We start from the raw sequence: 21,831 nt of genomic DNA, 5'->3' as shown, positions 1-21,831 counted from the left end.
TTTCCCAAGCACCTCTCATCCGAACTCTGGTGTTTATCCTGCTTTTCTCATTAACCTTAACTACATACCGGTAACGCCATAGGGGCAGTTGCAATTTTTTTTTTTTTTTTTAATGCCAAAAAGAAAGTGCCTAAACCTAGAGACCCACAACGTCAAGATCTATTAATTTCAAGATGACTAGACACTGAGTTTAAAAGACAACGGTATTCATCTGCAGTTGACAGGTCTGCTTGGCCAGACAGACCAGGGGCAAACAACGCACCGAAATCTATAGCTACGTTCTCTCATTACAGGGAGGACCCGGAGGTATCCAAAATTACCTATATTCCCTGTAAGCTCCCCCAAAGATTAATGTAATGAGCCGATGTCATAAAGCATGACCTCAGGGATACCCTGAGTAGGGAGGCTGTCAGAGATCAAGCAGCATGGACAGCCACCAATACAGTAGAAAAGCAAGGCCATGACATGCAAGCATGCGGGAGTCTTTATAAATGATCCGATATGCCAGTACACGTCACACCTAAGCAATGTATAATCTTGATCACAGCACATTTATCGCAAATATGTAAGATTTCCCACCTTAAGCAGTCATTGTTTGCGGTATCAGTGCATTTTGCACTATACAGTAGGTCCACCGCAAGTTTTTTGGTTGGCTGTACGTCCTTTCTCGTGGTATTTTTTATAAAGCCAATACTACAATAACTTCCCAGGCTAAGGGTAAATTACAAACATCATGAGAAGGTGGAACAATTTATTGATTAAAAGTGATTGTAACACTGATCTAAGACTTTGAAATATGAAAAGCTGATTTTTGACAATTTATCTTGAACATAAAATGTCTTTCCAAAGATCCCTACCAATATTTCAAGTTTTAGACATGTTATCTTTGTACCAACATATTCACAGAGAAGAAAGAAAAATCATCCCTACGATTAGCCTTACAGAATTTCTAAAAAGATGAGACGGAAAAAAATGGAGCTGTTATGTCCATCATCATTTGCTATGATACATCACTTCAAGTTAAAAACAATTTATATAATATGTACCAGACATTGTTCACCCATGCACTAAAACTGAACACTTTCTGTACATAGCAAATTAATATCTTTTCTGTGCAGTGCCACCATATAAGTACTGGAAGAATTCATTTGCAGAAATTATAGGGAAACTGAGAGAAGCAATGCCAATTTACTTCACACATCTATCCACACTTCAGGACAAATGGCCATTAATATGCTTCATCAATTCGTATTCCCTTGTATAGCACACGTAATTGTATCACGGGGACATAGCGTGTCTTTAATCACCACACAGTATTTATATTCCTGGCACGCTCGATAGTTATCAATATTTATACTGCTGCCACACTCAATAATTATCCACTATCAATTCTAAATATATATAAAGAGAAAGTTAAGCAAGAAGGAAGTTGCTGGTCCATACATTATTCTACCTGTGCCCTGCCTTCCCCTTGCTTCACCTGAGCATCTCTTGTAGCTAACATCAGCTACTTCAATCTGGAAAGAGAAGTAATTAAGTAAATTCAATTGCTTTCCCAATGGGTATTGATTTCACAGTGCCATTACGTGATCATATAAAGATATTATCCCCACATACATGGTACTGAATTTTAAGCAAAACTTCAATACAAGGGAGTAATTTTTTCTGTTGCTGTCAAACACTACAGCATGGCATGACAGCAGTAACAAAGCACACATCTGAAATAAACATACCAGTATACAAGGGCAAATCTACACTGAGGCTAATATTTAGGCTGAAGTCTCAGCCTTATTTTTGTTTAGCCTAAATACAGTAAATGGAAAAAACAATGGTACAGTAGGTGTTGTCTTTATGCTGTAATACAGTGATCCCCTGGCTATTGCGGACTTGAGTTATAGTGGTGTTTGTAATCACAGCTAGATGAAAATCTGCACTTCTGCCATTATTGTGCATTTTTTGGCTAAAAATAACTTTATCACACACTCCTCACTCTGCCCTTGGGTGGGAAAAGAGGTCCGGATAATGATGATGATAAATAATGATGATTTAATGTTACCACAGAAGTCAAAAGGATTCAAATGTATATAACATTGCCACTATGCCTGGCTAAGAACAATTCAAAGCAGACTTTAAAAAGCTTTGTGGAACCTTCAGTAACATTTCTGAAGTGTCCAATGACCTACCAGACACACCATACACTGTAGGTTGAAGGCCTGGCAATTACATTTTACAGACCTTAACCTTCACTCAACGACATCTTTTTTCATCCATCAGGCCATCGCCAGACTATTTTAATAAGCTTAGGACTGATATCTAGTACTGAAGGGGTTAATGAATGCTACTATGATTGAAGGAGTTAATACAAGGGAGGTGACAAGTATGCACAAAAGTCAAAAAATCAAATCTGCACCATTATGTACTGTATTTTCTTCTACAACCTACATACTGGCACAGATGAACCATTTATGTGAGAATAACAGTTTTTATATCAATGTGATGGACTTAAACATGACAACGGCTTGCCACAATCTGCACGATATGTACATTAGCAACTGGCTCACATAAGTGAAAAAGTTTGTTATAACCAACACTTCAGTATTTTATTCTGGATGATGCCACAAGATTTTATTCTGCATAGCAAGTTAATCCTTTCTTGACTAACCTATTCATAAGTGGAAAGCCATTTCAATACATGGTTCTGGCATATAAGAGATTTTATTCGTTGTCGGAAAATTTCTACTCCATCTGAAGCAAAAGCAAATTCAATACACAGTACAAGTCTTTGCTGTCTAGCTTTTGGTAATAAGACCATAACAAAAAACAAAATGATCTATTAAAGATCCATTATAACCTACTGCATCAAGTTTATTTGCCAGTTAGCCTAATTTCCAGTTCAGTATGACACAAAACATTATGGAAAAAGTTATAATAATCTGGTACACAACCCTGACTTATACAATAACGAGGACTGCCTGTGTTTGTAACATACTGTACAGCTCAATATGTTAATACGTTATATCACCAGCCGTTTTACTCCCTATCTATGAACAGTTCAATGACCAATGATCAAGTTTAACCCCATAACCTCGTGCAACAGACATTAAACAGATGATTATCGTAGTGAATCCCTTGAATACCATGAAATTATTCAGGTTAATGCTTCTTACATCCAGATGATTTGATTCAGTTTATGGAAGATACCATTCTGAGAGTTAATGAAGGCTATGCTTAACCCTTCCAATTGATAATTTTCTCTTAAGCTGAATAAAATCAAGTGGTGGCATGAACAAAACAAAGACATCACCAAACTGAAGGGGTTGAGAGGTATGAAGACGGACGGTCAGATATTATGTAGCTTTATTATATCTGGTATTAAAATAAAGGATCTGAGGTAGAGTTGAAGGAAGAATAATTTATGTGGATGAGGTCAGACTGAAGAAGCTGAATGGAGAGGATTCATACAAAGTGGTGCAGAAAGTTATAGATGTTAGGCGGGAATGATTAAAGTGAGGTTGATAAAAAGGAGGGGGTGGATACTGCAGGAAGAAGGATGTGTAGAACAAAGATGGTACTACATTGTGTATGGAGGTAAATCAAGTACAATAAGTGGTAAAGTAGGAGGGGATAAGAGTGAAGGTGGTGTTTACTAAATGGACACATTGTTAGTAGAGAAAAAGATGACTGCAGGCCCCTATTCTCAACGCTGCCCCTGACATGGTGTGGCAGTGGTCAAGAGAAAGATTCAGATTAACATTCTCAGGGTTTTCATACACACTTTTGGATTTTTTTTTTTTCCCAGGTGTATTAAATACATAAAAAGTCTGACAGTTTATAAATTTAAAAATTAAACCATGAGGTGCATTCATACTGATACTGCGCTAATTTGATAGATGACAGTGAGGCACACAAATTATTTGTGTGGGGTAGGGTGAATAGGACCAAGTACACATGATGGATAGGGCAGTGGAGAGTATAAAATGCATTTTCAGCAAGGCAACTGAAACCAAAAGGCACCTGACAATTACCTGGCCATCGATCCCTTCTGGGGATAACCCACTAACTGCTTAATCAGAATGGACACTGTATTATGGTACTGAATGGTAATTTGACTGAACTTTATTTTGTAGGTAATTCTGGTAAATACAAATCTTAATAAGATAACAACTAACAGCAGTCATCATCATATAACGATGACTGATTTTCTGCTCACTGAGAAAAATAGTCTTGCATCTAACTGCCACAATACAGCCATAAATTTTATCCCCACAAACCTGAACACTGTGCTGTAGCTACAATGTTCTACTACTGAATTAATAAAAATTCAATGGAAGTTACAAACAGTGAAGCGGCAGTAAAGTTATGTGGCAAGGAAAGCTGTAGGACGATTTTAAAACAAACCTTCCACAGATTCCGAGTCTAGACTTGGACTGTATTCCTGGAGTGCAGAAGCTAACTCCCGGGTTAAGGCAGGATCACACGTTTTCATCTCATTTAGGTTAAAGGGAAAACCCTCCTTCTCACTAGATCCTGAATTTTTGTCAGGCAGCAGATGTTCCGCTCCCACTCCTAAAATAAGTGGTACACATTATAAAAACCTGCCAAAATATACTGTAAACCCAATACAGAGTACTCTGATATCATCATCATCATGATCTTTTTTTCCCAACTACTGATGGGTTGAGAAACAACTGTTTGCAACAATATTTTTCAAACTTCCAAAAATGGAAAAAAAAAAAAATAAATAAAATAAAATAAACTTTTTCTTCTCTTCTTTAAGGATAAACATATTTGAATTATATCTACATAAGCCCTATCATACTGTTAACCTCATCAATTTGATGACAAAATTAATTTATCCCCCCCCCCCCAGGTAATTTTATTTAGGTAAAAGAGCATTCTAGCAATAACTGAGCACCGTACTTATGAAGTTTTGTAAGTCTCAAATGAACTTAATAACACAGTTATCAGGTACTGTATCAAGAATGAAGTGGAAAAGTATGTCACTGGATTGAAAAGATTAATGCCACTTTTTCTCACTCCCCATACAGTACAGTAAAGGAAATAAGGCAACCTAAATGCCCAGTACTTGTGAAGCAAACCATGTTATGGACCATTTACCATAGGGAGGGTGAAGATTACTAGTGAGACTTTCTTAATCTGTGGTTTATGTCCAGCAGTGACTACAGTCAGTCCTTCTTCAATCACGGGTGTGTTCCAACATATCACAACTTTTTCCATACAACTGATACTATAAATTAGGTTGAACTGGCAAATCTGCTTTATAGAATAGGTAGCTTTAAAACTTTAACAGGATATTTTATTTTCTCTAACTCACCATATTCACATCTAAAAAGTGGCAGTGAGGACTTAATGCAACCTTGCTTGATGCTTGATATTGTCTAATGCCGACTTGAGAAATGGGGTTAAGATGATGATGAAGACCCCCCCCCCCTTTGTTATAATTCTGTACAGCAATTACACCTCACTCCAATTTTAGGTGGGAAAAGGATGATGATGATGACAATAATAATTATGATGACAATCTCTCTCCTATTCATCACTGCCCTAGATGTATATTTTGCAGCTGACTTCATACAAAAGTTAAAATGTCATTATACAAGAGTGAAATCAGAGCACTTCTTTCCTACCCTACAATAAAATAAGAGCTGACCAGACACAATGGCAGTTTCTTGGTTTATTTTGGTATGCCAATAATTGTCGAAATATGTACCCAAAAGCAGGACTAGGGAAGCATAATTATGTATACTGATAAGTAAATCAATGGGAAGATAATTTCTAGGTGTCTGTGGTATGGATAAACGAGCAAAGCATTCTAACATACGCATAAGAGGCAATATGTGTATGTGCAACCACTAGAAAACTGAATTCTGAATTCCATGAAAATGTGGAATGCTTCAAGGAAGAAGCCTGATCACCTCATTTCTAACTGGGTTGCACTTGTTTCCATTTAAGGTTAGAACTGAATTTAAGCTATCTTACTCCTTTCACAGTTCTTAAGTTTGGCAAGCTAATGTATCTTGCTGAATCATTAAAACTTGCGCCTCAATGAGCCTGCAGCTCTGATACAGCCCTTAGGTTATATAATAACGTGCCATTATTCACGAGACGACTGACTTCTGCTGAAACTTTTAAACAGTAGCTCAAAGCCTTTCTCTTTACAAGAAGCTACGATATGGGGTGAGGTGTGGTGACGGACAATTAAAAGACTGTCATTTTTATTTTCCCCCTGGTCTATATTGTACATGAGTGAAGTCACTATTCTTGTACTGTATTTGTACAAGTGAAATGAGTGTCAAACACTCAGGAATTCCTTTAGATAACTGGCACTTCTGAGAAGCTAAAGACCAGATTATTATTACTAATTTACCAGTAGTGCCACAGTATGGAAAACAGATATGGCATGCCAGTACATCAATCCGGGAAAAACACAAAAAAATGAAATAGCACAGCACAAGAGGAATGAAACTGAGCTGGATATGGAGAAATTCTGAGGCTCACAGAAAATGAACTGGATGGAATTGTTAAGAAATATTAAAATGCCAGTATGAATTTGAGGAAGATGGAAAAAAGCACAAAACATCAGAAACTGGCAAGGACTGAAGGAAAGTGCAGAAGAGTAGAAAAAAGAAATGTTAGTTCCCTTGTACTGGTAAAGAGGAAAGGAATATGAGCACATACAAAAGAAACGCATTTCCTTGCTGACAGACAATCATATCCGTGTTACATTTGCCACCATAGTCTGTAGAAAAAGTTTAGAGGTTGGATGAAGATGTGTACCACAGTTTGATGCTACATATGATGGATTAGTAATGGTATCAACTCCCCCACTCCTATGATGTGTTTTCATTGTACTCAGACCACTTTCAGAATACTCTGATCATTAAAAGAAGAATCTGAGAGTGAAAAGGTCAATGAAGGTTGTACCTAACCCCTGCAGTTCAAAAAATCTCATAAAACATGAATATCAGTGACTAGTGACAGCAAGAATATATATACAGTATATTTTTTGTGTGTCACTGGCTTGTCTGAGTGTTGAACTTTACTCATCTCTCAACATATTTTCTATCTTCCCCTCACATTCCTCCCCCCTCCCCCCTCCAAGAGAGTTGGGAGCCTGGGCTAGGCTACTCAGACCTAACGTTTAATGTGAAGGTAACCAGCCTCACTTACTTGAGTGGCATTATGAGTATAATCCAAAATTGCTCCCTGACTAAAACCAAATTACCCCTTGGCTGTAAAGGGTCCCATTTGGTTTGAGTGCCCCTATCAAGTGAGACATTACCCTTTATTTTTCATATTGTTCACAATGCAGCCAGTATATATAACACTGCACAATCCAATTTTACTTCTCTTATTCATGCCAAGTATAGTGTAACTCTTAACTATTTCACCACTTTAACGTTTGTCAGATTCAACTGTCTATTCCATAACCTTGATTGTATAGCTATCAGATGATACTGCTATTCCTACTTATGGAAGATAAACTAACTCCTACACACATGTGAAATTCTCATAAAAGTAAAGGTGGATATTATTGATATACCTTTTCCATATTCCCAAATACTACAAAGTCCCTCATCTTTCACGTATTCAGATAAGACATTTTCCCAAAACCACATAAATTCATCTGGAAGTAATGTAGCACGAAAAAACTACAAATGATTCACTCACATTGAAGGGGTTAATTACTGTGCTCCTTCCCCACAAGCAATGGCATCTCTAAACAGTGCTTTATGCTATTCTCCTTTCCCTATACAGACAGTCCCCAATGCACGACACAAGTTCTAATGTACCACATTTTTTACTTACAACTGCAAAGGTAAACTGAGGAAAACTGGAAAGCAGTTACAGAATTTTAATAGGCAATTTTTAAAAAATTTACTGAACACTCACAATCAAAGCAGGATGGCTTAAAAAGGCAGAAGAATGCACTGGAAAGGTACAGCAAGCGCTCACATAACGCAGGAATACTGTACCTGGAAGGTCCCTCTTTATGAGAATTCTGCATTATAGGGCCACATGTTTACATGTTAAAGAGTTTCATGGTACCTACGCTAGGCCGAAGTTCACCTTTTGGGGAAAATTATATATATATATATTTAACACTTACCTACCTAATAGAGACTTCATTACATACAAACACTGGAGGATTCCTCACCTTGAATGGAAGAGGGTTGTGGGCTTGCTGGGGAAGGGGTTCCATGGGGGGGGGGGGGAATCACACAGAGCACACGTGCAGCCAGAGCAAGGGGAGAGGGTAGGCTCAACTGGGTCAGGAATGCTCAGTGGATCGTGACGACACCCAGCACAGACACGTGATAGCAATACGTCATAGGCTGATGCAACCCGCGCTATGACTATCACTGGCCATGTTGTGTCTGTTCCTATCATGTTATGACCCTAGTTTGCCGTGTTATGACTGTTTGAACCATAATCCGGGGCCTCTGGTCATGTTATGTCTATTGTCGCCACGTAGTATGGTGTTAAAAAAAGTGGGCAGTTTCCTCTACCTGCGTAATGTCTATCACTTTCGCACTGTGACTATAGCTGGACATCAAATTCTGCCTCCCGTGTTATGTAACTTTCGCACTATAGGATCGCGTGTTGTGTAAGCACTCACTGTACAGTATATGATATATGGTAGCTTGATCTGAAGGGAGTGCAGTCTGATGGCAAAGGACTGGGTGACATGGAGACAATTTGCGGCCACCTCCTCTGTGATTAAGATCCCCAGCTAAAGATACAGATAAAGAGAAAAAGCTACATATAATGAGTGCTTCCTGTACCACTGTTATCTGTGCTACCTGCCTTGTGTCTTACCTTGTTGGTCAGCTCCCTGGCCATAGTACAATTCACCGGGTGCCACCTCCCTGCCTCCAGCACTTGGTTTCTCAAAGATGCCAGCTTTGTCAGCATAATCCTTACCCTGAAAATATTATTATTATTATTATTATTATTATTATTATTATTCCCCCCCCCCCCCACAAAATGGCAAATCCAACTCTCATGATGTGAGGGTGGAAGAAGAAGACTAAATGTTGCTGTTGCTGATCATGGAAGTATGGTTCTCTGGGGAAATCACAGCAATGAATACTCATGAAGTGGTGAGGGGGAATGAGGTATAGTTGTGGAAACTAATACTGCTCTACTCTTTAGCCAACCAGTTATGAAAAATTTACACAATATTATATGAAGACTGCTAAGCCCCAAAGATCACACCACTGAGTTCTGACAGTCAATGGTCACTGTATCATTATTAATATAATGTAAATCAACATTCGTGGTAGGTGGGGGCGCTAACCATCCACTCACTCATTGTAGTGCTGCTCTCAGGTGTCTGCCCTGTCCTCTCCTCCATCCTTCTTTCCTTCAAATCTTCTATCTTTCTTTCCTTCATTCTTTCGTCGTCCTTCTGCCTACGGGTGACTTTACACTGCCTCTTCTGTCTTTCATTCCTTCATTCTTTCCTCTTTCTTCTGCCTATGGGTGACTCTACACTGAGTGACAAGCCAAATGGTTTCCTGCATACCAGGAAACTATTTACTACGCTGGGTGGTAACCATATAACCAAATTTTGGCGCCTGGTGGTTTAGTGGGTACCGGGTAATTATTGTGCTCCAATCGGATTGAGCCGGTGAAGGTTCATATCCAAGGGATGGTTGGGGTTAATTGCTCACATAATGCCACTCAGGGATGAGTGAGGTTGGTCACTCATCTTAAATGTCAGGACCAACTACCTAGCCCCAGGCTCCTACGCTCCTCATGAGGCAACATGGGATTGGATGATGGATGGATGGATAAAATCAACATTTACATCCATAACTACATGTGAATATTCTGACAGTATATATATTTATCATGGTCCTTGAGGCCAAGGGAATTCGGAGTTGGCTTACCCTGGGAACTCTTATGTCTGAAATTTAGCTCGTAGTGTTTAACGTGGACACTGCAGGAGGTAGTGGCAATGTATTATTATGGATGGACAGAACAGAACCCACGAGGTCTAAGAGTGAATAGTCAGAGAGTTAGGGTATGCAATGTGGTTGATTAAGTTCTGCCTGTAAATCTAAAGTGACCTTTCATTTACTGGGTATAAAAAAGTAGGTTGGGAATTAACACTTATGAATCCTTAACTCACTAAGCCTGGGAAAATCCTTTTAATTACTCCTTGTTTCCTTTAAATATCACAAAAGTGCGTATCGTCATCCTACTGTGATTTCGTTCCACGGTTGGACTGCTTCACCAGCTCATTTTGATATTTCTTATATGGACCACGGTGTATAGTGGTTAGAATGCCCCAGTCAGTGATGGCCCTACCAATATGCATCAGTCTGTAGTTTTCTGATCAAGTATATATCTCCATGGGGGAAAGGTTGGTCATCTACCTTTAAATGTACTGGACTACACCAGCCATGCCTCAAGAGGAAGGAAGGAAGGAAGGAAGGAAGGCTGAAAGAAAGAATGAAGGCTGAAGGAAGGAAGGAAGGGAAGACTGCACTACTTACCTCAGTGAATGCCATGCAGAAGCTTTCCAATACTGCATCTGTTGGGAAGTTTGCTTTGAAATTGGTAGTGGCAGCAGGTTCTGGCTTGAGGTTGAGGACGGTCCATGTTGCGGCACTCCCCTCACGGTGCATGATGGTCTGGATGGCAATGATGTGCTCAGCCAGCGTCTGCCCATCATCAGACGTCATCACCACACGGGCTCCATACACACCATCGTCGTACCGGATGCGCAGATCACCAGACCCCAGTACCTGACAATCATACCCCAAATGCAAAGTGGTTAATATTTATTCTGGTATTCTACACTCAAGTTTAAAAGTCATTACCAAGTACTGTACAGGCAGGTCCCAATATACAAGGATGTGTTAACAGAGGACTGCTTGGATGGCAGATACTCGTATAACAGATCGGAAAAAAAAGCATTGTGACACTTGCATAACGGAGTAGATAATTAATAGGAAAAATAGGGTTAGGTTAAATGACCCTGCTCGCAACACTGAATTTGGGTCTTAATTGCCCATTCTCATACCATCAGCTCCTTGTACAGCAGATCCTTGTGTAACAGCACCCACCTATATATTTTTGGCTGCTAAGTTTTCTATCCTGACATATCCAGCCCTCTCTATTTTCACCCCTACACACAGCACACTCAAAGGCTACCATATCCTCCAGCCACTAATATCACTGCACCTCTTGTGTACATCAAACGCATTTGAAGCAAATATTAGAAAAGACTGAATTGCTCCCACCACCCTTCTGTCACAGAGCACATGGCCACACACCTTCTGCCACCACAGTCCCACTGCCAGTTCATGTGATCATCATCAGTATCTTCAATTTGGCCACATGAGTTAAGTGACAGGATAAAATTGAGGAGTACAAGCAATTTAAAAGGAAAGAAATAAAAGAAAGAATGAGAAGTCTGTACACAAATTATTTAAATATAGTAACCCCTCAATTATCCACCATAATTCAGCCAAAGCCATGTTAGATAATGGATTCTTTTAGATCATCATCATCATCATCTAATCCTGAGTTGCCCCATGGGGAGCATTGGAGCCTGGGGCTAGGCAAGCTGGTCCTGACATTTAAGATGAAAGTCACCAACCTCACTCATCCCTGAGTGGCATTACATGAGCAATAAACCCCAACCACCCTTTGGATATAAACCTACAAGCCTCAATCTGACTGAAGTGCCTTAATTAGCCATTAAGCCACCGGGTGCCGTAATGCTATGATATCCCCAGCCCCTCTATGGGGGGTATAACCTCTAGAAAAACCCTGCATTGTTATGTATAACAATCTGAACACATAGAAAAACAATCCCAAACTGAGTTTTCCTTACAAAAAAGCATGGTACAATATATTAAACAATATTACTGTATTGTACATACAGTATATGGACTCTATAGCCAACCTCCATGAAGTATCACATTACACTATCATTAAAAGATCTCATTCATCATTCATTCATCATCCAATCTTATGTTGCCCCATGAGGATTGTATGAGCCCGGAGTTAGGCAAGTTGGTCCTGACATCTACGATAAGAGTGACCAGCCTCACTCATCCCTCTGTGGCATTACGTGAGCAGTAAACCCCAACCATCCCTTGGATATAAACCTACACAGGCTCAATCCAACTGCGTCCTAATTATCCACCAAACCACCAGGTGCCAAAATTTGGTTATATCGTTGCTACCCAACATAGTAAATGGTTTCCTGGAGTACAGGTTACCATTTGGCTTGTCACTCAGTATAGAGTCTATAACCTATAGGCAGAAGGAAGAGGAAAGAATAAAGGAAAGAAAAACAGAAAATGTAAAGTCACTTGTAGGCATAAGGAAGAGGAAAGAACGAAGGAAAGAAAGACAGAAGAGAGAGTGTAAAGTCACTGGCAGGCATAAGGAAGGGGAAAAAAATGGAGGAATGAAAGACATAAGTGGACGCAAGGAAGAGAGGAAGGGGCAGACGCCCAAAGCAGCACTACACTGCATGAGTGGATGGTGAGTGCCCCCACCTACCACCAGACAAATATATAGTGCTATGACAATGGCAACAGTGAGTAAAATGATAACCAAGAGCTATAAACCTCAATCCCAGCCACTCCCACCAAGCTCCTACGGCAATACAGTGTACCACAATAATTAAACAATATTTCAAGTTCAATACAAAACTTACCTTCCACGAATCTCCTTCCTTCTTAGAAAGAGTACATCTGCCACAGAATATAACTGGAGCATCATCCCCATCCTCATCGTCGTCGTCATCATCATCATCCTCGTCCTCCTCCTCTGAGTCCTCTTCCTCATCGTCTTCATCATCATCCTCATCCTCCTCTTCGTCATCGTCATCTTCATCATCATCATCATCATCCACCACTTCACTAAAGCTCACTTGTCTTGGCTTAACCTGTGGCACTACCACCACAGCTGATGTGTCTACCGTGGCGGAATTGCTCGCCTGGATATTCCTTAATTTTTCCTGGCATTCCTCAAACCTTGCTTTAAACTCTGCTGCCAATTCTTTCGTCTAAAATGAAATAAAACAAATTTATAAGCTAGCTGAATCTGAATGAACTGAAACATCCCTCCAGTTTAAATAACCAACAGACAGATAAATAACCTGAAAGTATACCTTAAGACTTTTCACCAATACAGTTATTTAACAATTATTTCAGTCTTGGACTCAGATATGAACTGAATTCCTTCCTGCCTACTATCGATGACACATACATAAAATCATCATCATCCCAACCCTTCTTCCCACCTAAATGGAAGGGGTGAGGTAGGACTTAGATATACGGAAAGCATAACTGTGAGAGAACTATCAAAATCATACACTGTCCTTATTGTGATACGACCTTGTCAGATTGTCACGTTCTTCTCAAGTGCCCTCTTTACAGTGCTGTTTGCTGCCAGTCTTTTCCTTCTGTATTTCATCTTGACCATCCCCCTCTTTTAGCTGATATTTTGAGCAAATCTCAGATCACTTCAACACTGTCTACTGATGTTTTTACTTGTACTGGTCTTTTGTGCAGTATTTAGTTTTATACTTTCCCATTTATGCTTTATTAATTTTTTCAGCTTCAACTTATCTACACAGTACCTTGTTTTATATGCAGAACGATAGTTAACATTATACCATTTGGCTTAAACGCCTCTTAAGAGGCTTGGTGCTACCTCATCACTGCTGGCCTAAAAGATGTGACAGCATCGCATAAGGTGACGTTTCCCAACTGCACTGAGTTGGGGTGTGAAAATCCAAAAGGGAACATCATGTAACTTGATGCTCTCACACCTTTTAGACCCACAACAGCAAGGCAGCACCAAGGCCTCGCTCTTGGAGGTGTTTAATAAACCTGATGGTATACTGCATAGTATCTTGTCTTTGTCTGACTGTGCTCTTACCTTTCCTTGTCATTCTGTTTTTCTCCTTTCCCATTTCTGTTCCCTTCATAGTCATACATGTTTGCTTTGAATCAGAGCCATATGGTCTTTGATAACCAGCACTAGAAATCCATTATTCACTTCAATTCACTAATACCAAACCATTTACTTGCACATCCATCTACCCTTATATATAGTATACTTAACTATCATCATACCATACATGCATTACACCTTGTAAAGTCCCTCCCTGCTCCCCTTGTTGCAAGCTTTGTATTGATCCACCAATATCATAAACATCTTGCAAACCTTCTCATATACATTCTCCATCAACTGCTGCACTTCATATATCTGAACCACATATCAATAAACAAAAACAGGGGTAACAGTACTGTTATGTATATACAGACATAAATTTTGTAATTATCCTCCAAAGTACAGATTACAAGAAAACTTACTTTGAATTTCACTGCCAGCTGTTCCTTAGTGCCTTTCAAATCATCTGAGAAGTCAACTGCATACCAACACCAGGCAGTTTCTGAGGTCTGCATTGCTCGTAGCTCTAGCTGCGGGGTGAGATAGTGATTGCAGCATAACTTGTGCACCTGGAAAAAGAGAGAAAAATTACCTTGTCTGATAAAACTACTCATACAACTCCATCAATATCTATATGATGATTTTGTGGTAGGTGGGGGCACTCACCATCCACTCACTCAATGTAGTGCTGCTCTCAGGTGTCTGCCCTTTTCTCTCCTCCATCCTTCTTTCCTTCCATCTTCTTCTGTCTTTCTTTCCTTCAGTCTCTCCTCGTCCTTCTGCCTACAGGTGACTTTAGAGTCCCTCTTCTGTCTTTCATTCCTTCATTCTTTCCTCTTCCTTCTGCCTGTGGATGACTCTACACTGAGTGACAAGCCACATGGTTTCCTGTACACCAGGAAACCATTTACTACGCTGGGTGGTAACCATATAACCAAATTTTGGCACCTGGTGGTTTAGTGGGTAATTATTGTGCTCCAATCAGATTGAGCCGGTAAAGGTTTATATCCAAGGGGTGGTTGGGGTTTATTGCTCACGTAATGCCACTCAGGGATGAGTGAGGTTGGTCATCTCTCATCTTAAATGTCAGGATCAACTGCCTAGCCCCAGGCTCCCACGCTCCTCATGGGGCAACATAGAATTGGATGATGGATGGATGGAGGCTCTCTCAGCCCATACACATACTGCACTGCACTTTATAGTTAATGACAGACAGTTATATTCAGCTATGGAAGAGTTCTAAAAAGCTGACAGTGTTAATTCTGTTATCATTAACCATGTCATAGCAGACAACAATAATATGAAATTCCTGTCACCATCAGATGATTTTAATCAAATGAATGTCATAGGAGCTGATGTGCTAAATACTGTAGGTATTGCTAAAAAAAAAAAAAAAAAAAAAAAAAAAAAAAAAGGCTTTTCATGGTTACTTCCTAACCACCCTTTGTATAGCCATTCATTGGGAAAAGTGTATATCTATAGTCCTTGTTTAGGAATTTAACTGCTGTTACCACCCTACATAATACCAAGAAATGAGAGAGTAAGGAGCATCCCGAGTTGTTTCCCTTCATTCATGTTACAAAAACATTTGTCGTGAAGGTTATTCTTTTACGTGTTTGTATTTCTTCTTCGGCATACTTCTTCCTGTGGTTGACTGTACAGAAATTAAACTTTCAGATTCTTTAGGTATGCGGCAAAAACAACTGACACACATTAAACATACCTGTTCTCTCCTTTGAAGAAGTCTATATTTATTCTTTTCAGCATCATGAAGAATCTTGAAATCCCCCACACCCCGTTCCTTCCACTGCTTGGTGGGGGCATCATAGCGATACAGCTTTGCTCGGTGACTGAAGATCACTGTCAGATCCTCTTCTCCTGTTTTAACCTACGGGAATGATCATGATTAGCATCATCAATACCACAAGACTGCACTGTCCATTACATAATCCACCTGTAAATGCCTGCCTATTAGTTAATTTTTCACACTCTTTCCTCCCCCCCCCTTTTCCCCCCCTAATAGATGATGATGATAAAACTGCACATGAAGCTGCAAAGTATGGAAAAAAAAAAAGAAAAAAGAAAAAAAGAAAGTAAACTTATCCCTAACTTCAGACTCAACTTTTTTTTTAATCTATATCACAAGGAACTGGGGTCTTAACTCTCAATTCCCTCACTCAAAAAGCAAATACCGAACCTACTTACAGGATCCGTTACATTATTAATTTCATAGTTATTATTCCCTTCAGTGTGAGGTACAGACCCTGAGACTAGGCTATTGTAGTGCACAACATTTAAGGACAGATGACCAGGACACACTTGTAGGCAATGTAGTAACTGAATGCTAAGCTGTTGCTGTGGCCTACAGGCCACGATCTAAGAATACTTGGGGAAGCATGGAATGGACCCTGCTGATGCACGTGAATTAATGGCTGATAGAAACTGATGGATGGAATAAATATATACAGCCTCATATGACAACATTTATGCATGTATATATTTGTACTGCAGCAGCTGACATGGGTAGGCAGGTCTAGTATACATATTTGAAACATGTTTACTGGGCACTCGATGTAGTGCTGCTCTCGGGTATCTGCCCCTTTCCTCTCTTCCATCCTTCTTTCCTTCCATCCTCTTCTGTCTTTCTTCCTTCATTCTTTCCTTGTCCTTCAGCCCACGGGTGACTTTACATTCCCTCTTCTGTCTTTCTTTCCTTCATTCTTTCCTTTTCCTTCTGCCTATGGGTGACTCAACACTGAGTGACAAGCCAAATGGTTTCCTGTACACCAGGAAACCATTTACTATGCTGGGTGGTAACCATATAACCAAATTTTGGCACCTGGTGGTTTAGTGGGTAATTATTGTGCTCCAGTCGGATTAAGTCAGTGAAAGTTTATATCCAAGGGACGGTTGGGGTTGATTGCTCATGTAATGCCACTCAGGGATGAGTGAAGCTGGTCACTCTCATCTTAAGTGTCGAAAACAATTGCCTAGCCCCGGACTTCTACACTCCTCATGGGGCAATGTAGGATTGGATGATGGATGGATGGATGGCTTACTGGGTCTTGGAGGACAAATGATTTCCCCGGCTGGGAACATCACCTGCTGTCATTGGAGAAGTGACCCCACCAACAGTTACTTCTGATTGGTAATGTGGAAGGCTTTTGCATTGTACAGTGAGAAGTGCATGTGGAATCTGTGTTGGAGTGACTGTGTTTTTGAGTGAGTGTGTTCAAGTCCTTTTTTGTAACTAGGTAGTCACCAGAATTATATCTATCCAACAACCATTAGAAAGAAAATTAATTTTTTTCAGCAAATTTTAAACCCACTGACAGAAGGGTCGGAGTGTATTTTAAATAAGGAGGCTGTCAAGAACAAATGTCAAGCTTACAGCTGACAAACTGATGATACTGAAGCACACACCCAAACTATTCAGGCTGAAGTTGATATATTCACCTAAAAGTAAATAATTCTAACGTACAGCTGGGTACAAAAGATAGCCTAATAAGGCATCTCACTCCTTCTACTTCTCACTTTTCTCTGTTGGCCAATATTCCCAGGCTGAGAGGTTTGGTATGTTTCTCTGGTCACTGATAATACTCTCTGACATGATGCATCACGGACAGAGTGACAGACATACCCTAAGCATCAAGAAGATGCAGTAGAATAGCAGGCAAATGTCTGTCCACAGACTGTACAAATTTATCTCTAACTCAATAACCAACAAATGAGTAACAAATATTAAAGACACAAACCTCAACAATGTCTGGCAGTGGAACAACCGGTTCAAAATGAGGGTCATGGGCATCAGCATCGTCGTCATCATCCTCATCACCCTCACCACCTCCCTTCTTTGGGGTTGTCTTAAATACAGGCTGACCTCGAGCTGACCACACGGCATCAGCTGCTGCACCTGTGTTCATAACCACATATTTACTATCCGAATCTGGTAATGATTTACTGATTTATGCTTGTTACCTATACATCTTTGGGTAATACCTCAAGTAGTAATGAGGAAATGAAGACTACTTCTAACCTTTCTAGTTAATGTCTCTCCAAAAGTGCATAAAAGTGTCTGAAAAATGCATGAAAAAATTAAAAATAAATCACTCTGACAAGGTTAATCCTTTGACTATCCCTTGAATGAGCAAGTTAGTCTGCTATCAACCTACATGTAATTCCTTGGCACAGCAAAACTGACTACTGGGAAATTTCTCAGCTGAACAGGCTTCGTGTTACCTAATAGAAAATACCCAAATGCAACAACAAAAATAATAGAATTAAACAACACTTACAACTGGGGTACTGTGAATAAATCAGAGCAAACGGTATCAATAACTGAAAACTGTATAAAATATACATGAGGTTACCCCTTCAGGCTGGGCCATCTTTCCCAACCTGAGTAAAACTGTGTGGCAATAGCAGAGCCATCAAAAAATAAACAAGGTGTCTTCAATCTGATGGTGTTGAACATCCAAAAAATCTGCACTTGAATTTGATGCATGAGACCAAATGATGATGATGATGATTTTCTGTGTGTGTGTGTGTGTGTGTGTGTGTGTGTGTGTGTGTGTGTGTGTGTGTGTGTGTGTGTGTGTGTGTGAGACTAAAGCTTAACAGTTACTATTATGATTCTTAGACATTTTCATCAAATCCTGTTCACTTGTCATAGCTTCTGAGAGAACACATGGAATCAGTAAGTTGGTAATAAAAGATATATGGTAGTACTATCGCTTGTGAAGATATGGAGGGAGAAATAATGAAAGAATAATAAATTAACTTACTCTTTTGTCCAAATCCCGTGGTAGGAGAATGTGCAGCAACATCACTAAATGACATTACAGAAGCACTGGTATTGGAAAACAATCCACCAGGGGAGGCCGTACTGGTGGTAGTGGTGGTGATGGTGGCTGAAAAAAGCCCACCAGCAGAGGATGTATTGGTGGTGGTGGTGGTGGTAGCAGCACTTCCAGTGGTTGTTACTGAAGCACTTCCAAATAAACTAGGTCCTCCAGGTTTTACACCAAACAAATTATCTGTCCTACCACCTGCTTTATTACCAGCAGAACCAAATATACTCCCAGTACTGCTTGGAGTTGTAGCACTAAAAATACTAGTTGCATTAAATGCAGATGTCTTTTCAAATATATTAGGTGAGTTAATGGGAGGATTTCCAAACAAACTGGGGGAACCTGTAGACAGCGTGCCAAACTGTGGACCAGACTTGAATGAGGTAGATCCAGATGATGTCACCGCAGTGCCAGAAATACTCTCCTGCAACACGTAATTATATCAATATAAACAAACATAATAATGACAGGAAAATATCTATTTATATATACACTCAAACCTCAATTTTCAGGGACTAAATGGAGACTCAACCTGTCCCTTCCTTGAAAATGTCCATTGTTTTACCACATATAAAGGCAGTCTTATTATGATATGCAATGACTGTTTCACTTTTCTTACTTATCTGTATGATTATGAATATTATTTTACGGGTACCATATAAAAAAACATATTAATGTGTATGACCTAGACATTACGTATCACTTTTGAATGGTCTTGTCCGTTTGTCAGGTAGAATATGGAGTCCCGTAAATCGGAAATCCCTTAAATCGAGGTTTGAGTGTATATATATATATATATATATACTGTATATATTCACTTTCATCTTAAATGCCAGGACCAACTTGCCTAGCCCTGGGCTCCTACGCTCCTCATGGGGCAACGTAGAATTGGATGATGGATGGATATATATATATATATATACACACACATACACACACATATATACACATGCATTACACAAACATTTTTCATAATCCACTAAAAAAAAAAAAAAAAAAAAAAAAAAAAAAAAAAAGTGTGGGGAGGTGGGGGTTACATTAAGTGGGATCAACAAACACAAATGTTTAACAATGTTTTCTCTCCCTAAACAACTGGTACCAAAGCAGCTTCATGCATCAAGCCATTCTAACATATTTTCCAGATTTAATTCATTGCACTCTCTGCACTACATTATACCATTTCTGTATATACCTTATCAACAAATTCTGCATTTCCAGTCTTCAACCTCTTCACAGCACACTTCCTTCTGCAGTACAATTTCTCCTCTTACCTTTTACATGGCACAGAGAGTTTCAAAGTATATCTTCCTTAGTGATTTACTTTACATACAACATCTTAACATCCACTTATGTGTTATTTGGACCACTTAATCCAGTCTATATCAATAACATACAAAAGCATACTGAGCTGTAATATGCAGAATAAATTGCTAAGGAAGTGGTGTTATGAAACCTCCAAAGCCATTTAGAAAGCAGTACAGAAAATGTGTACCAATGTGCAACCACAAAAGATTATACAATAAATATCAGATAAATTTAAACAATACCAATATGTAAGTTTGGCTGTGCTACTCCTTACCTCGTCTTCATCTTTACAACCCCTGCAACCTGGGCAGGGTGAGGCATTTTCATACAAGTAGAAATTATCCGGAAGCTGTAGTTTCCTGGCTCGTTCCACCTGATCAGCTGTGGCCTTCTTTTCAAATACTACTTCCACATCTTCTGTGAATGCAAATAATCACATAAAGAAGACATAATCTTTTTTAACACCTCAACTTGTTCTCTCAAAACAAGACCAAAACTATCTTCCAGGAGTAAAGACTAATCCACCATATGTCATCACCACTGTAAAATAAGGACTGAGGCTTGAGTAAGGGTATTCACAATGCCTTAAGAAGTATATTTCCAATCTTCTACATCAAAATGCTAAAAGCAGTAGAGTGTGTGTGAGGGATTAAATTATTAAACAAGAATTTGATCAGATGATTTACTAGTAGTCAGCCAACAGTGTGGGTGACTCTACACTGAGTGACAAGCCAAATGGTTTCCTGTACACAAGGAAACCATTTACTACACTGGGTGGTAACCATATAACCAAATTTTGGTGCCTGGTGGTTTAGCGGGCAATTACGGTGCTCCAATCAGATTGAGCCTGGTGAAGGTTTATATCCAAGGGGTAGTTGGGGTTTATTGCTCACATAATGCCACTCAGGGATGAGTGAGGCTGGTCACTCTTATCTTAAATGTCAGGACCAACTTGCTTAGCCCCAGGCTCCTATGCTCCTCATGGGGCAATGTAGGTTTGGATGATGATGATGATGATGAAGATACATACACAGTATATATACATATATATATATATATATATATATATATATATAAATAGATAGATAGATAGTTAGATAGATATAGACAGATAGATAGATACATACATACATATACTGAACAATACACTTCTCCAAAAAGGTTCACAGCTACAAAAATTTGTAACTCGAGAGATAAGGAAGCAACTAAACTGGTGAAGCTGAGATTCTAATGTACGAAGTCTCAAAATAATACGAACGTCTGCTCTGAAATGACTGATGAGTACACACCCTTACCAGTGGACTCAGGTTCAGATGATGTCTTGTCTCCAAAGCTAAAGGTACTTCTTGGCATGGTAGAAGTGGTGGTCCCCCCTCCAAATACTGAAAAAAGTGACGGATTATTACATCAAAAAAATCAATACTTACCACATCTCAGTATACACTGGTACTGGAACACACCTGGTACCAAACTATCAAAACATACATACCACATACAGTTTACTTGAAAGAGAAAAGTTAGAAATACCGATGCAACAGTTTCCTGGCATTTCTGCAACTATTGTACTTGCATAATGCATCTTCCACATCAATATTTTTTAACTATAATTCAGATTTAAGATATAGTAATCCCCCATTTACCCAACGCTGAATTATCAGACACATATTTTCAAACAAAGCAAAAACTACGGCTGAATTAAAGCAATATCGTATTGTTTATACAGGCT

General features: G+C 39.4%; 1 protein-coding gene across 1 annotated transcript in view; it reads right to left on the bottom strand.

Annotated features, from left to right (window-relative positions):
* The window catches only part of Nup358 (nucleoporin 358), a 97,726-nt gene that overhangs the window by 8,401 nt on the left and 67,494 nt on the right, over nucleotides 1-21,831 (bottom strand). Inside the window, exons 37-46 of the mRNA XM_080268767.1 lie at nucleotides 21,401-21,487; nucleotides 20,380-20,522; nucleotides 18,735-19,224; nucleotides 17,706-17,863; nucleotides 15,674-15,838; nucleotides 14,373-14,519; nucleotides 12,707-13,057; nucleotides 10,527-10,778; nucleotides 8,826-8,947; nucleotides 4,399-4,520 (exon numbers count right to left, since the gene is read on the bottom strand). Of these exons, the coding sequence (XP_080124893.1) occupies nucleotides 4,399-4,520; nucleotides 8,826-8,947; nucleotides 10,527-10,778; nucleotides 12,707-13,057; nucleotides 14,373-14,519; nucleotides 15,674-15,838; nucleotides 17,706-17,863; nucleotides 18,735-19,224; nucleotides 20,380-20,522; nucleotides 21,401-21,487 (2,037 nt within the window). The remainder of the gene's footprint in view (nucleotides 1-4,398; nucleotides 4,521-8,825; nucleotides 8,948-10,526; nucleotides 10,779-12,706; nucleotides 13,058-14,372; nucleotides 14,520-15,673; nucleotides 15,839-17,705; nucleotides 17,864-18,734; nucleotides 19,225-20,379; nucleotides 20,523-21,400; nucleotides 21,488-21,831) is intronic.

Source organism: Coenobita brevimanus, chromosome 29 (assembly GCF_032717465.1).
Source record: "Coenobita brevimanus isolate Jiangsu-jjx chromosome 29, ASM3271746v2, whole genome shotgun sequence".
Classification (NCBI taxonomy): Eukaryota; Metazoa; Arthropoda; class Malacostraca; order Decapoda; family Coenobitidae; genus Coenobita; species Coenobita brevimanus.
Note: the sequence above shows the minus strand (reverse complement) of the source record. Positions and strands in the feature narration are given on the sequence as shown.